The sequence below is a fragment of the Acomys minous genome (assembly GCF_964271855.1).
Source record: "Acomys minous genome assembly, chromosome: 7".
NCBI lineage: Eukaryota > Metazoa > Chordata > Mammalia > Rodentia > Muridae > Acomys > Acomys minous.
In genome coordinates this window covers 80,931,732-80,947,992 of record NC_140488.1, presented here as the reverse complement: position 1 = coordinate 80,947,992, position 16,261 = coordinate 80,931,732, and the positions used below count along the sequence as shown (strand labels likewise).

General features: G+C 36.2%; 1 protein-coding gene across 2 annotated transcripts in view; it reads left to right on the top strand.

Annotated features, from left to right (window-relative positions):
* KLHL15 (kelch like family member 15) overlaps window positions 1–15,630 on the top strand; it is a 41,111-nt gene extending 25,481 nt beyond the window's left edge. For both annotated transcript variants that reach the window (XM_084789346.1, XM_084789345.1), the window contains exon 4: window positions 10,412–15,630. In XM_084789346.1, coding sequence (XP_084645472.1) covers window positions 10,412–11,521 — 1,110 coding nt within the window. In that variant the 3' untranslated portion in view covers window positions 11,522–15,630. The remainder of the gene's footprint in view (window positions 1–10,411) is intronic.
* Window positions 15,631–16,261: the final 631 nt, after the last annotated feature.

The following is a 16,261-nucleotide window of genomic DNA, read 5'->3' as shown; positions in this document are numbered from 1 at the left end:
CTTGTAGGCTGGCCAGCCAGCCTAGCCTAATTTGCCAATTTTAGGCCAGTGAGAAATCCTGACTCAAAAACAGGTAGACAGTACCAAAAGAATGACATCCAAGGTTGAACTCTGGCCTCCATATGGACATAAGCATACACATCCCAAAATTAAAGCAACATTTAAAAAGCAAGGCTATAAAGCACTCTGAAGTTACCTAGAAACAGATAGAATAAAGGATGAAAGTTTGAGTATCAAAAAAAAAAAGTTTGAGTATCTAAACTATACCTTAGAATACAGTATCTGTCAGTGCCCTCTACAAAATACTAATTCTCCGCATAGTTTCTCCATCAACAATTCATCTATACAGCATTCACAATGAATTGTTAGTACAGTTACTGTTTTTGATCTCATGCTTGGGGTATGATATTCTCAAGTACAGCCCATGTGATAAAGTATACATGTTGTTCTTGGTCTCTGGAATTGATTCATGTATGTTTTGGAACATGCTGACTAATCTGGTACTTGCCTAAAGTAAAACTTACATCCATCTATCACACTGTTACTTGTAATTGTAGCACCATTTAGTAAAAACCTTCTAAAACACTATATCTAATGCCTTCAATTAGAGCTAGAATAAGTGGAAATTTCTTTGTAATCCTCACAATTTTAGAAGTATATAAGGAACAGTGCTATATTTGACAATAATACTTGGGGTTTGTATGTGTATTGTTTGTATACATGTGTATTAAGTGGGGTTTGTGTATGTATGTGGGGTGCCTGTGTACACGTAGAGGCTAGAGAAGGAAGTCTGTCACTTTCCATCTTAGTTTTTGAGACAATCACTAAACCTAAAGCTTGCCATTTTGGCTAGGCTGGCCGGCCAGTGAGCTCCTGGAATCTGTTTTTTTTTTTTTTTTTTTTTTTGACCCCCAGTGCTGGCCATACTGAGCTTTTACATGGATGCTGGGGGTTTGAATTCAGGTCCTCTAGCTTCCATAGCAAGTGCTCTTACCCATGGAGCCATCTCCCCAGCTCTGTCAAAATATTTGTAAAGAAAGAAAAGTTTGAGTTGTACTTGAAAATGTTTAAAATCCTTTTCAGATATTAAGTAGTATTTATGGAGCTAGAACCTGAAATTACTTAAGTGAACAGTTAGCTCATTTGGCCCTTTGAGTAAAAACAAAAATGGGTGGGTTTTCTTTTGGGGATGAGGCCAGTGTTAAGTGTCTTTCCCACTTAGATCAGTCTCCATTTTGCTAATCCTTCCTCCCAAACCCCATACACTTAGACACTTGGAATTAACACATAAGCAGTTTTGAAAAAAATGACTCACAAAGTCTGCTGCATATACAGAATACCTTTTCTCCTACCTCTGACTTGGATTCAGTTCAGACTCAGTTTCTTCAAGAACATCAGAAGCCAAATGTTGACTTCTGCTAGAGCCTTGGGAAAAGCAGTGTCTTAGGGAGTGTAGTAAGTAGACAGGGACCTATTGAAAACAGGAGTTTGAAAGTTCATTCTTGAGCCAGGCATACCTTTAATCCTAGCACTCAGTAGGCAGAGGCAGACAGTTATCTGAGTGCTAGGTCAGCCAGGGCAACATAGAAAGACCCCCTTTTCAAAGAAATATATTTCACTATTTCTCTTTCAATAAGAAAGATGAAACAAAATCAGGAGAATAAGGACTTCTTTGCTGATGTGTAAGAGAAGTAATCCCTTTTTTTTGTTTTGTTTTGGTTTTTTGAGTTTCTCTGTATTCTTGCCTGTGCTGGACTCACTTTGTAGACCAGGCTGGCCTCGAATTTACAGAGATCCGCCAGCCTCTGCCTCCTGAGTGCTGGGATTAAAGGCGTGTGCCACCACTGCCCGGCTTGAAGTCTTAATTTTTATTTACTTATTTATTTATTGTTTGTTTGTTTTCTGAGAGTGTTTCTCTGTGTACCCTTGGCTGTCCTGGATTCACTTTCTAGGCCAGGCTGGCCTCGAACTCATGAAGATCCGCCTGCCTGTGGCTCCCAAGTGCTAGGATTACAGGCATGTGCCACCACGTCCAGCTTTAATTTTTAAATTTATTACCTAAAAATGAATCACATTTCCCTAAGTAAGCACTATTCCATGAATCACTGAGAAGTTAGTTTCAGGATTAAACCTTTTATTTAGCTTGCTTTCTTTACTATATTTATAAATGAAATATTTATATAGTAGAAAATTTCTGTAAATAGGAAAAGATTCCTTATAAGTTGTGAGTTCTAGGACTTATTTGTGCTATTTAAATAGTACAATCACAGTAAAACTATTAACTATTTTTATTTTTTTAAGTTTCAGATCATTTACCTTTAATAACCTTGCAGTTATTTAAATATTAACTGTTTTAAACGATTTCCTACTGTTTCTGACAATGCTTTGTCATACTGAGGTTGTAAGTAAATTTAACTTTCTAAGCACATTTAGTTCTGATTTTTTAATAAGCAATCCAGAGATTATTTAAAGCATGCTGGAACATGAATGCCCACTAAATGTAAGTGAGAGATCCGAGCATCAGCATAAAGTCCCGGAACCAATCCCTCTCTTATACCAAGAGCTGAGTGATCACAGTGTTACTACAGAAAGGATTCACACCTAATCTGGATTTACTTTTCATTATCTTATTTTCTTTAAGATAAAGGGATTAATAAAAGGCATGTTACATCTAACTTTTTGTTGGTTTGTTTGTTTGGTTGGTTGGTTTTCAAGATAGGTTTTCTCTCTGTAGCTTTGTCCTGGAACTTGCTCTGTAGACCAGGTTGGCTTTGAACCCACAGAGATCAACCTGCCTCTGTCTCAGCCTCCCTAAAGGCATGCACTACCACTGCCTTGTGCATTTAGCTTTTTATTTCACATAAATCAGTATAATCTTTAGTTCTGATCATGAGTATTATCTGCTTTTGAGGTTTAAGCTTGGGACTTATGTGTGTTTGGCTAGGACTTTACCACTGAACCACACCCATACCCACCCGAGCATGATTTAATAAAGACTTTGACATGGTAGGTTTCTAATACAACACATTAAGACTGCCCCACATTTTACTGTCAAAACTTTATTAAATGAATCAGGTGTGATTGTGGTGCTGCTTCCTAGCACCTGGGAAGCTGAGGTAGAAGGATTTCTCAAGTTCAAAACCAGCCTAAGCTATGTAGTGAGTTTCAGGCCAGCCAAGGTTATATAGTATGACCCTGCCTCATAAAACTTGCCAGTCACTACCACTACCACTACCAACAACAACAATAACAACAAAAACCCCAAATTAAATGAAGCACAGTTGTGGTTTCTAGAAGATAAGATTTGTTTTAGCATAAGCCCTATGGTAGTACTTTATTTCTAGATACTCTCTTGAGAAGATTGGAGTTTGGTAGGGAAGTGAGCCTGAAACTTAGGACCAAGATACAAGCTTGTGCATGATAGTTTTTGCACCCATCATTCTGAGATTTAGTTAGCATTTTTAGATGTAGGAAGGGACAGAACTGTTTGTTGATGTAGCTAATGTTTCCTATAAGGAATAAAATACCTAAAGGAGTGTGGTTCAGAGTCTCACAATGAGTGAAGGAAATATTAATACAGAACATTTTCTTTGCTTTCATGGAAATATATTAGACATTAAAAAATTTCATGGCTGGGATATAGCTTAGTAGAAGAGAGTTTGCCTAGCACACGTGTGGCCATGAGTCTCATCACCAGGACTAGTCAAAAAGTGAAACAGCTGATAGTATCTTAAATTTATTGCTTAAAAAACCTAATTTTTAGGCTGTAGTCAGTTTTCGTAGATACTTGAAATCATAGATTTTGAATTAAACTTGGTAAATTGTAGGGAAATACCTCTTGCATTTCAAGTTCATCTCACTTATAAAAATTACAGGTAGTAAAAGCAAGTTACCTTTACATTTTATTTAATAAATGGGTTGTATAATATTTTGAGAAGAAACAGAATTTTTACTTTGTTCTGGTGGCTAGCTGTTTTAATGCCTTTAAGGAACCACAATCAATCCTTTGTCATAGTTCTTCCTTCCCTATGAATATATGTAGGCACACAGTTGCATTAAGTTGAAAAATTTTGAGGAAGTGGCCAACTAAAAATTCAGACCACTGTTTTTAAGAAATGATATGTATATCCTAGGATTTTATTTTAAAACAAAATGCCAATTGTATAATAAAATTCTTAATGTATGAAAGTAGGAAAAGTGATAATCTTTCCAAGTGTTAAAACAAGACAGCTTTTAATGTTTATGAATGGGAAAGGAAAGTAATTTAAAACATGAAAGATGTGCCGTTCTTTCTATATTTGTCTTTTGAGAGCACCTGATATACAGATGGCTAGCTAAGCTGTTACATGAGGAATAAATGATGGGAGAAATGCTTATGAAAAGATGAGTAGCATTTGTTTTTTGGTAACTCTTTTCATGAATACACTTTCAAGGATTTCTTTCATGTGGTTTCAGCCCTATGCTTTTTGCTTTAAAGTAGAGTGCATGTGTGTGTATAAAATTACTTACACCAAGATTTAGTAGAGGCATTAGTTTTATGTCCACCATGAAAGAAGAAATTGGTTGTGCTTGTTGTTACTGAGTAGTTTTAGAAAAAGCACAGCAGTAAGTAGCTTTGGGAAAAGAGCAAAGCAGTTCTAGAACTTGCCTTGGCTGGAAGAAATAGGAACTAAATTTCTTTGGAAGATCTTTGAATTAGCCATTTCAAAAGGCATGAGTTTTGTTATTGGAGGCTTAGAGGTAGAACAATTTGACTGGACTTGGGGCATAGAATTGAAGTGAATCTTGTAAGCTCTTTGGAACTCAAGTTTCAAAGGAGCACAGTAAAATGAATGGGGAAGAGAACAACAACAACAACAACAACAAAAAAACTAGATTGGGAATAAAATGCAAGGCTGGAAAATGATTCTCAAAGTAGGTAACGTTGGCCGGTTTGATGAGATCCGTAAGAGCCAGGATTAGAATGTGGAAAGGGGATGTCAGGTCATCTAGTCTAGTCTTCTGAGACACTGGGATCCCTACTTCTTAGTGTTCCTGCTGGTAGCCACAGCGGAACTGCCTCCAGTGGCAGAGGGCATATTGACTCCAGAAGTCCAGTTGTCCTGGTTTGGGGGAAATAGATACCTTTCTACTGATAATTACAAAAGAAGACTCTAATCCCCGTGAAAACAAATGTATATTCTGACCTCAATTCCAACCCATATAGAAAGATTCAAAACAGGGTAGACCCCAGAAGCTCACTGGTAGTTGTGTGTTGAATACATATGCAGACTCCCCCTCCCAATGCTTACAACTATGAAACAGCTGATTTTTATTCTTTGAGAACATAGTAGTGTTCTTTTAAACATTTTGGATTAATTTCACATGTCATATATAACTAATAAAAATAACGGTACATACTTTAGTTCATAGCTAACTTTTTTTGTTGAGATAGGGTCTCTGGCTGGCCTGGAACTTGTTATGTATATATTTGGAATTCACAGATCAGTCTACCTCTACCTTCCAAGTCCTGGGATTAAAGGCATATGCTACCTGAGGCTTTTCCTCTTTTTTGTTTGTTAATAGATTAAGTCGTTCATGGGGGAACAGTTCACTTTTTTCCCTACTTTTTATTTTAACCTCTATTTTTATTTAAATCTTGTACTTTGTAAAGTCCCAGCATAGTTTCCTTTATTTTTACAGGTTCGTTCCACTCTTTATAATACTTGCTCTATGAGCTTGTTTTGTTCTTATTGTTTTGTTTTGTTCTTTTTTTTTTTTTGAGACAGGGTCTCTCTGTGTAGCCCTGGCTGTCCTGAACTCGCTCTGTAGACCAGGCTGGCCTCAAACTCACAAGAGATCCACCTGCCTCTGCCTCCTGAGTGCTGGGATTAAAGGAGTGCGCCACCACACCCAGTCTTATGAGCTTAAAATATCTGAATTCCAAATAATTCTGCACCACATCAGGTGTTTTAACCTTTCTTTTCTTCCATCAGTGTGTTTTTTTAAGTAAAGAGTTAGCATTGTACTTCAGCCTCCAATCCTTCCCAAGCTTCTTTGCAAAGCTTCTGACTTTTGAAAAAAATGTGAAAGCTACCTGTCCAGAACGTGAAGTTCTCGTCTTTCTCAATCTCCATAACAAGGCTGCTTTCTGTAGAGTAGTATTCTATTCGTACATCACTAATCTTATTTCTACTAGAGGTTTAGTTCTAAAGTAGGTTCCTTTCATTTCTGCCTTACTCTACAGACTAACGTAACAGCTGATCATTTTTATACAGAGGCGCATGACAGACACTAAACTAAATCCTCTGCACATGGACTGTTTCAATCATCTCTGCCACAGAGTTAAGAAGCATGGGTGCCATGGTTACCCTAATAATAACAGGAAACAGGATTAAAGGTCCAAGTTTGTACAGCTCATGTGTTCCCAAATCAGAAATTTTCTAAATTGAATTCTTAATCCCTATACTGGATTGCTTGACAAGATGCTTAATTGCTATGCTGGGCAGAATTCTATTACTTGGAAATTTGTGTGGCACCTAGACCATTGGTTGTGCTCATTAGACACTTAAGGATGTAACTTGAGGTTTATGGTTTTGTTAATTTAGTTTTATGGGTTTTTTCTTTCTTCAATCCTTCTCTTCCTCCCTTTCTTCATTTTCTTTTTTTCAAGACAGGGTTTCATGTAGCTCTCAGGCTGGCATCCATTTTCCTATGTAGCTGAAGATATTCTTAAACTCCTGATCTTTCTGACTGTAGGATTATAGCTTACACCACCATGATTAATTCTTGTTGGCCTATAGAGTATGGACAGTTAGTTCCAACAAATCAACAAGAAGATGATAAATAAAGTACATTATTAGGCAATTTATAGAAAAAGTAAATAGGAAAGGAAACTTGAAAAATACTCATTTTAAGCTACTATGTCTGCTCTACCCCACAAGACAAGATTTCACTAGGTAAAATCTTCTGGCTTCTTTCTGGTTTTTTGAGACAGGGTTTCTCTATGTAGCCTTGGCTGTCCTGGACTCCCTTTGCAGACCAGGCTGGCCTTGTACTCACAGCAATCTGCCTGCCTCTGCCTCCAGAGTGCTGGGATTAAAGGTGTGCGCCACCACACTCAGCCAAGCTGGCTTTTATTCAGCCTCCTGTGGACTAGATTCCAGGCATATGTTACCATGCCAAGCTTGAAGTAGAGTTTTGATGGTTTAAATTTTTTTTCAAGGTGCTGGGAATCAAATCTCAGCTTAAATATGCTAGGCAAGTTCCCTACCATTGAGCTGTACACCCCAACTCTTGGAGGCCCATTTTTAAAGTGGAAATACCTTTCCCCCCCCTTTTTATAAATCTTATAGATGATAAGTAACAAACCAAAATTATCTGTGAAATTCCAGAGAAGATAACTACTAACATGAGTAAACATACATAAAAATATATTTAATTGGTGTAATGCTAGGGTACTGTTATTCTTCAGAAACTGAGTGGAATATACTGTGAGGATTGGGGATATAGCTCCATTTGTAGGATGCTTGCCTGGCATTCAAGACCTGAGTTCAGTCCTCAGTACCAATAAAATGACCTACTGACTGAATTTTCTGTGAGCGTCTTTTCATGTTAATAAATAATGCTGTTATTAATAGATGAACTACTATCTCATTGTTTCTCATAAGAGATTAAAGTTTAGGTGCTTTTTTCCTTGTTGGCTCTTCATTGATGTTTTTTAAATATGTGAAGTAAAAATAATAAAGGATTAGGGTTTAAAAATTTTTTTCTTTATTGCAATTATTTGCTTACAGTGTTTATTTGCTGAATTCTGCCAGACCTTTTTACCAGAAAGAATTGAGCTGAATGTGTAATCATTGCTATTGTAACTGATTTTAAAAAATTAGGCAGAATTTTACGAAGCCCAGGCTGGCTTCAGATTTTCTATAGTCAAAATGGCCTTGCAGTTCTGATCCCCTTGCTTCTGCCTCCCAAGTGCTCAGATTACAAAGCATGGACTAACAGACCAGTCATGACTGATAGTTTTTGTTTGTTTTGATTAGTTGGTTTTGTTTGTTTGGTTTTGGTTTTTCAAGACGGAGTTTCTCCGTATAACCACCCTGACTGTCCTGAAATTCGATTTGCAGACCAGGGTGTCCTCAAACTCACAGAAATCCATCTGCCTCTTCCTCCTGAGTGATAGTTTTTGCAAAGGACAGTTACAATTTCTTTGAGAAGAATCATTAGGTCCAATCTCTAGCTAGTTTTAAAAATTATTATTAATGAACATTTTTATTTATTTTTAAATTTTATTTATCCTGAACATGTGTGTGTGTGTGCGCGCGAGTGCGTGCATGCGCATGCTTCTTTTGTTTTTCGAGACAGTGTTTCTTTGTGTAGCCTTGGCTGACCTGGACTCACTTTGCAGACCAGGCTGGCCTCAAACTCACAGAGTTCCACCTGTGAGAACAGAGAACCACTTGCCTCTGCCTCCTGAGTGCTGGGATTATAGGCCTGTGCAACCACGCCTGACTTATGAGCATATTATTTAAAGATTTTTCTAAAATAGAACAGAAGCTGTATTCCTGAGATGCTGGAAATGAATGAACTTTAGAGTAAAATTGTCTTCATATCCTAAATCTACCAGTTTTTGTTACGTAAATAACTTGAGCAGGTCACTTATATCCTAAGCCCCAGTTTTCTTAGCAGGAAATCAGAGAGTGTTATGTTCTCTCACAGGTGGAATAATTTAACATGGTCTACACATGTGAAGTACCCAGCACAGCTACAGTTTGTCATCTTCTGAGTTAGACAAGATGTTCTGCCTTCACTAGTTTAGTGAAGTTCATGAAGGGAACCTCCATTTCAAAGTAATGGTCTTATTTGCATAGATGAAATGCCTGGAGTTACAGAGGAAATCAATTATACTGAATACAGTTAAAACATTTAACTTTGCTTGTTATATCAGATATCTTTTTGGACTTAAATCGGGAGAATTAATGACAGGATGGATTAATAAAGGAAACATAAGAAGGAAGGAGAAGAAGCTCATGTCTGCTTGTGACTTTTTCTTGAGCTGTCATTTTGGATTTCCAACAGACTCAGAGTTTCCCTCCTTCAGCCACCTGCCAGCAATTTACCTGCCAGGGAACTGAATGCTTCTCCCAAGCTAGCTGCTTTTTTCATATTGATTACCTACCACTCTTGTGTAATGCCTCAAATTTAAGTCCACAAATCACATTAAAATTCTCATTTTTCTACCCTGTTCAGTCTCAAATTAGTCATGGACACTGTACAGTTGTTTCCAGTGCCGAAAGGCACCCAGGGCCTTGCCACATAGTAGGCAAGTACTCTTTTTCTTAGCTACATCTTTAGCTCTCATCGTAGAGATTTTTTTTATAATTCTCTCTCCACACTGTTCCTGTCCAAATTTAAGATCCTCTTACTGCATCCATGTCATTAAGAAACAGGATTTTTGTCTCCTGCTCATTTCAAGCATCCTCTTTTACAAAGTATTTCTTGGATATTTTGTGTTGGTTTAATAGGTTCTTACTCCTATATCTAAAGTGCATACAGAGATGTGTTCTAGTAGTTCATACCTGTCGACTCTTCTATAGGCCAATTTATGTATGTTTTCATTTTTCTAAATATATCCTCTAAGCAAACAACTTCTTATACTTACTTTTATATCTTCCCATAGTTCTTAGTACAGCACTTAAAAGTGCTTCGAAAGATCTTGATAGTAATCATTTTAAGGTAGTTGTATTTCCAAAAACAGAAAGGAAAAGTTGACTTAATGTGTGCTGAGTTATTACTATAGGAGTTGTTGATGTCAGACTAAGTCTTTGTGTGTGTGTGTGTGTGTGTGTGTGTGTGTGTGTGTGTGTGTGTGTGTGTGTGTGTAGTTTTTCAAGACAAGGTTTCTTTGATAGCTCTGGCTGTCCCGGAACTTGCTCTGTAGACCAGGTTGGCTTCAAGCACACTGAGTCTTTATGTCAAAAACCTACTCTGAATTGTGAATGTATGTAAAGTTTTCACTAGTTCACCACTATAACTCTCCAAAAGATACACTTGAAGTTGTTTTATGGTATATCTTATCATTGGCTAAGAAAACTGCAGATAGAGTCCTTTTCTACTTGATCCCCACTTGTAGCCTAGGGCCTGAAATATAATAGGTGTCTGATAGACTTTCTCATAAATCTTGTCTTATTTTAAAATTAACTTGTATCTTAAAAAGATTGTTTGCTTTTAAAGGCTTGGGAATATAAATGTGATTGTAAATGTAAGTTATAAAAATAATTATAGTGAAAAAGATTTGTAGAAAACAAAGTAGATATTTTCCCAGGGAAGTAGTCTTAAAATAATATTCAAATCATTTTAGTAGACATTGATAGTTTGATTTCCATTTATGCTTTATCTTTTGGCTAAATTCTTTTATTTGTATTTCTAGGTTAAAACATCAGAATTTTATAGATACTCTCGACAGCTGCGTTATGAAGTTGATCAAGCATTGAATTACTTCCAGAATGTTCACCAGCAGCCTTTATTGGACATGAAATCCAGCCGCATTCGTTCTGCCAAACCCCAAACTACAGTATTCCGAGGAATGATTGGACATAGCATGGTTAATAGTAAAATTCTCCTGTTAAAGAAACCAAGAGTCTGGTGGGAACTGGAGGGCCCCCAAGTACCTCTAAGGCCGGACTGCCTTGCTATTGTCAATAATTTTGTATTCCTGTTAGGTGGAGAAGAACTGGGCCCAGATGGAGAATTCCATGCCTCTTCAAAAGTGTTCAGGTATGATCCAAGACAAAATTCTTGGCTGCGCATGGCAGACATGTCTGTACCCCGGTCAGAATTTGCTGTTGGTGTTATTGGAAAGTTTATTTATGCTGTAGCAGGCCGAACAAGAGATGAGACTTTTTACTCTACAGAGAGATATGATATCACTAATGATAAGTGGGAATTTGTAGATCCTTACCCAGTTAACAAATATGGACATGAGGGGACAGTGCTTAGTAACAAGTTGTTTATCACTGGAGGAATCACTTCATCTTCTACATCTAAGCAAGTATGTGTGTTTGACCCCAGTAAAGAAGGGACCATAGAACAGCGGACAAGAAGAACTCAAGTAGTCACCAACTGCTGGGAGAATAAGAGCAAGATGAATTATGCCAGATGCTTCCATAAGATGATCTCTTACAATGGCAAGCTTTATGTTTTTGGTGGAGTCTGTGTGATCTTGAGGGCCTCTTTTGAATCTCAGGGCTGCCCTTCCACAGAGGTGTACAACCCAGATACTGATCAGTGGACCATCTTGGCATCCATGCCAATTGGAAGAAGTGGCCATGGTGTGACTGTACTGGACAAACAGATAATGGTCCTTGGGGGCCTTTGTTATAATGGTCATTATAGTGATTCCATTCTTACCTTCGACCCAGATGAAAATAAGTGGAAGGAAGATGAGTACCCTCGAATGCCCTGCAAGCTGGATGGTTTACAAGTGTGCAACCTACATTTCCCGGACTATGTACTGGATGAGGTTAGGCGTTGCAACTAATGACTTTATTTCTCCCTAAAAAGAAAAAGGCAAATAAAATATTTGTGATACAGTAGTTTAAAAGCATAAAGAAACCTCACCAGTTTTACTATCAAAGCCATTGGTCTAATATTGTAAGTTTTCATTCTGTGCTAGCATCTTTCTTTTCTTTCAGTGGCCTCAATCTCATGCAATAAGTTCATTTAAAGCGCTAGCTCTTGAAACTACTTCCAAAAGCAGTTTATGCACTGCTCCACTTACCTGGGAAGTTGATTTTCTGCTTTAAACATTTTTTTCAGATGTTAGTGTAGGATTTGTGCATCTTCTAAGAGAAGACCCAGTAAGTGTCACTGGATGTGATTTCACTCCCTTTCTGTTTGAACTCTTTTCAGACATTATTTAGTCTGCTATATGTTTTGGTTTATTATTTAAAAGTTTAAAACTCTTGACTTTTTTGCATGGCTTTTTGCTGAAAATGCAAAAATTTAAATTTTCTACAAAAGTTTTTTATATCAGAACACTATTTCTAAGCTGCCTTCTCTTATCTGCATTGTGTTAGTGATACCCATACCCATACTCACATACACCCTATAAATATATAAGGCACATCCCTCTTATGCGTGGTTAGGATTCTATATTTTTTAGCTAGTGCACTTGCACAAACGGTTCGCCATACTTGTTGAAATTTAGATGTAATGTCTTTAACGTATTAATGTTTTTAGAAAGTTAAAATAACTGGAGTCCTCATTTGGTAATAAAGTAGTTTATCTTCAGTCCATACTGGTTCAGTAAAATTTGAAGTCATATTTCTGAAACATGTATGGATTTACAAAAACTAATGTTTGACATTTTGTTTTCAAAACTAAACAATATTTCATATCAATGTATGTTTTTTCCTGTTTGAAAATGTTTTTTCTTTGCAGTCTGCTTAATGTTGGTTGCCCTGTTTTAGTGAGAATCGGAGTGCTCTGTGTCAAGCTCTGACCCTGCAGCATGCAAGCACTTTTAAAGAAAAGTTAGGTAATACCAGACTCCTAAGTAAATGCCCCTTAAAAGTAAGTGCAACTCCCATTGTTTCTATTCAGAAGGCTGCTGCAGGTATTGAATGTGGGGGAACAGCTCTTCCACAGTTTGAGCTCAGTTTTGACTTACAGGTAAGAAATGAGTTATACTGTTACTGGTTATATGTGCTTGATCAGTTTGTACAAAATAACTCAGTGGCACTAGAGAGAGATGTCAATCCTTAATGTTTGTTTAGTTTCTGGAAGCTACTAGCATGAAGGATAGTCACCAGAAAGTCTGGAATGAGTCTCAAATAGATGCTTTAAAGGCATTTATAATAAATGGTTTAGGATTAGCTGCACATTTCAACTCTTTAAATGCAAAGGAAGGAAACATAGCTGACAAAGTTAAACACGAGTGATCTGTGAGTGGATCATTTAAACTGATGCCATTTTTCTCATGAGCAGTCTGTATGTGACTAAATATTATCCTGGCATAGCTTGCCAGGTCTGTGATTTTGGTGCAATATTGCAATGCCTTCTATATGGCTGCTGTTGTATAAAATTTCTAGTTATTTTATGTTGTTTTATTTTTGCTGCTGGCACCATTGAACATAAAATGGAAGTGTGAAGTCATGGAAATGTGACGATTTTGGTTTCTTCCCCCCCCCCCCCACACTGCAGTTCATAGTGTGAATAAAGCCTGAATTTCAAAACTGTAAAACCAGAGGTGTTTGAGTTTTAGAAAGTGTCAGGTACACAAGTAGCTTTTAAAAAGGAAAACTTTTTTTTTTTCCTTCAGGAATCAAAATAGTGGCTTCTTTTATATATGATTCTTCCATTTTCATTAGGTGATCTTTCATTTATTTCTTACATGAAAATAACATTTGATATTTGAGTTTCCCTTAGAATGTGGGTAAGGGTTTTTTTTTAATTTTAAAAATAAGCTTATTTTGCTTTTGGAAACTATAAATTAGGTTAGCCATTTAATTTTTTTCTAATATACTTAGAAGTTTATATGTGTTGTTTTAAAGAAAATAATATCTTCATTATTTTCCTTGATATCTTTTGCTGGAAATGACCAAGAAAAGGACATCAGACAGGGTACTCATATCAAAGGCTTTACACTCCAGTGGCAGTTCTCTGTAATTGCTTTGATACAGCTCCGTAGTCCTGTGTAGGTCAACATCTGCGCAAGCAATCGAACATTCTTGGTCTTCCATTTTGAAGATACAAGGCCAAGGCCAATGATTGTTTCAGAAAATTCATGAAATCTTAACTTGAACTAATTCTGGGTTCAGCTTCACGTAAGTCATGTCTGACTATAATCTTAGCAGTAATCAGTTTTGAGCTTTAAGACTAGTTGCTATTGCTTGGGTTCTGAATGTATGAGGAAACTGTAGTTCTAATTTAGATTATAAATCCACAAATAACTTACATTCCCTTTTAAATTTATGGTTAATAGCTGCAAGAGATTTATTTTTATTATTACTAAACTATGGAAAAATTTTCATAGATTTTTTTAAAGCTTTTCTGGGCTTCATTTTCAATATGCATTATATATGATAAAGATTGTCATTTTGGAAAAAACCTCAGTAAGTGGTTTTAAATTATATGGTTTAACTGTTAGGATCTTTAATGTGTCATCTTCCAGCTCACATTTTAAATACTAGACTTCACAAAAAGTTGATTTTCTTTAGTGGCATTTTAATTGGCACCACTTATTTTCTTATATGTCTTTAACTTTTTAAGTCTTGATGTTAAAGAAAATCCTTGCACTACAGCCTTTTCATATAATACAAGATTCTCATGTTGAAGGTTTTGTATTGGAAGAAATGCTACTGGTTTCTTAAAGGCAAAGCATTATAGAATGATTAGCTTTTCTTGATAGCTTTTTCTGTGTCCTCCTCATTGCCCTGCTCTGTGTGAGTGTTACTCTAATTGTGAAATAACTTACTGAGCCCTTCCTGTATCTTTTTAAAGCAGCACCTTTGGACACCTCATTCTGGGAAGCTTGCTTGAATCACACAGTAAAGGACACACACACTTGTGTGGGAAGAAGCGGTAAAATGGAGAGTTTTGTCTTAATTACATGAAACTAAGCTTTAAAATATTTTATAACAAATTATTTGAGCTGCATAATCTAAACATGTCAAACGTTTTGTGGGACTATTTTTATATATGTATATGTGGGAATAGGTCATAACATTTCAGTTTATAATATAAATTGTTATTTCAGTTTATAAGCTATCTCTCAAAAGAGACTAGCTCTCTTGAGAATACATAATTTAAAGTTTTAGACTGAAGTAAAACAACATAGACAGTAGTGTAAATTAGAAATAATTGAGGGCTATATGGCAGTGAAGCTGCTAGTGCCAGTTTTCTTGTTTTCCTTCCACATTTTCAGTTTCTTTTGTTTTTGTATTCTGAACCTTTTGAGAGATGATACATTTGTTTAATTACATTTAGAGTTGTTTCAGGAATAAATATCTTCTAAAAAGAGATTTATCTTGAAAGTTAAAGCCCTGAAAAATTAGTTTATTGAGAGTTTATTACTTCAAATACCCCATAGGCATAGGCTGGAATAGACAATTCATGGAAATCCCATCCTTTCACTATATCAGTATAATTCCCAATATGTGAGTAACATTGGAAATGCCATCAACTTTGTTCCCTCTTAAAATTATTGAGTTTTCTTTTGATGTCTTTGGGAACAACTGCGTTAAAAGTTACTAATCAGTATATTATTAAGGATTGGGTGTTTGATTTCTGAAGAAATGTTCCTAAGAGGTGATCAGAAAGGTGGTTCGTTTTTTAAAACCTAACTTGTATATGCCCTATAGTCTTGGGGTATACTTTGTCTATAGAAAAATATTTTGACCTTTAGGTACCTTTGGGGCCAGTAGTCAAATAATCCTAGGGCCGATATTAAAATCTTAGACTAATTTAAGGTTTGCCTTTTATACCTGTTTTGGAAGCCTTTACATTTTTTGTCAGGTAATTTTTCCCAAGCCGTGGGTATAATCTATTCAACATGTTTATGCTATCCATTCTGTTTTTAAATTGAAAAAAAGTTAAAAGTGTTTATGAAGAAAAGTTTAAATAAAATATTTTTAATCTTTAAAGCTATGCCTTTATCTGGTTGTTTAGTTTTTTTATTTAGTCCTTCACATTCAAGTCATTAATAACTTAATAAACAGTATACATTTTGTTATCCTTTAACATGCCAAGAAAAATGTGATTTCTACCAATGTTTTCAGCAGAAGACTCAAATAAGAGCATTAGAGTGAAATGATGTATATTTTTCTATGCAATGGAAACGATATAACAAAGCCAAGTATTAAAGGTCCACTAACAAGAGTTTTGTAGTTTTCCAGAATAGAAATAATAGAACAAAGAAAAGGCATATAATGGTCCTCAATTTCAATTGGTGAGCTTTAGGTTTTCTCTGACTTGCTTCTTTCTTAAAGGTAACTTGGAAAATAGGCAGAGGACTTGAGTATGAAAACGCACAGCTTCTTTCACATGGACTCCTAAGAAGCCTTAGCAAGACTCCTAAGGACCTGAATTAGATCATTTTTCGGTTCTTCTCTCCATCACTTCCTGTACTCTGTTACTATATCATTCTTACATTCTGTTGACATCTTTCCAGTGTGTTCACCACCAGCCTCAGATTGTCTTTCCTTTTCCTTGACTGTCAATCCACTTTATTTATGAAGTGCACCTCAAATGCCCCTGTGATAGTTGAAGGAGATGTCCC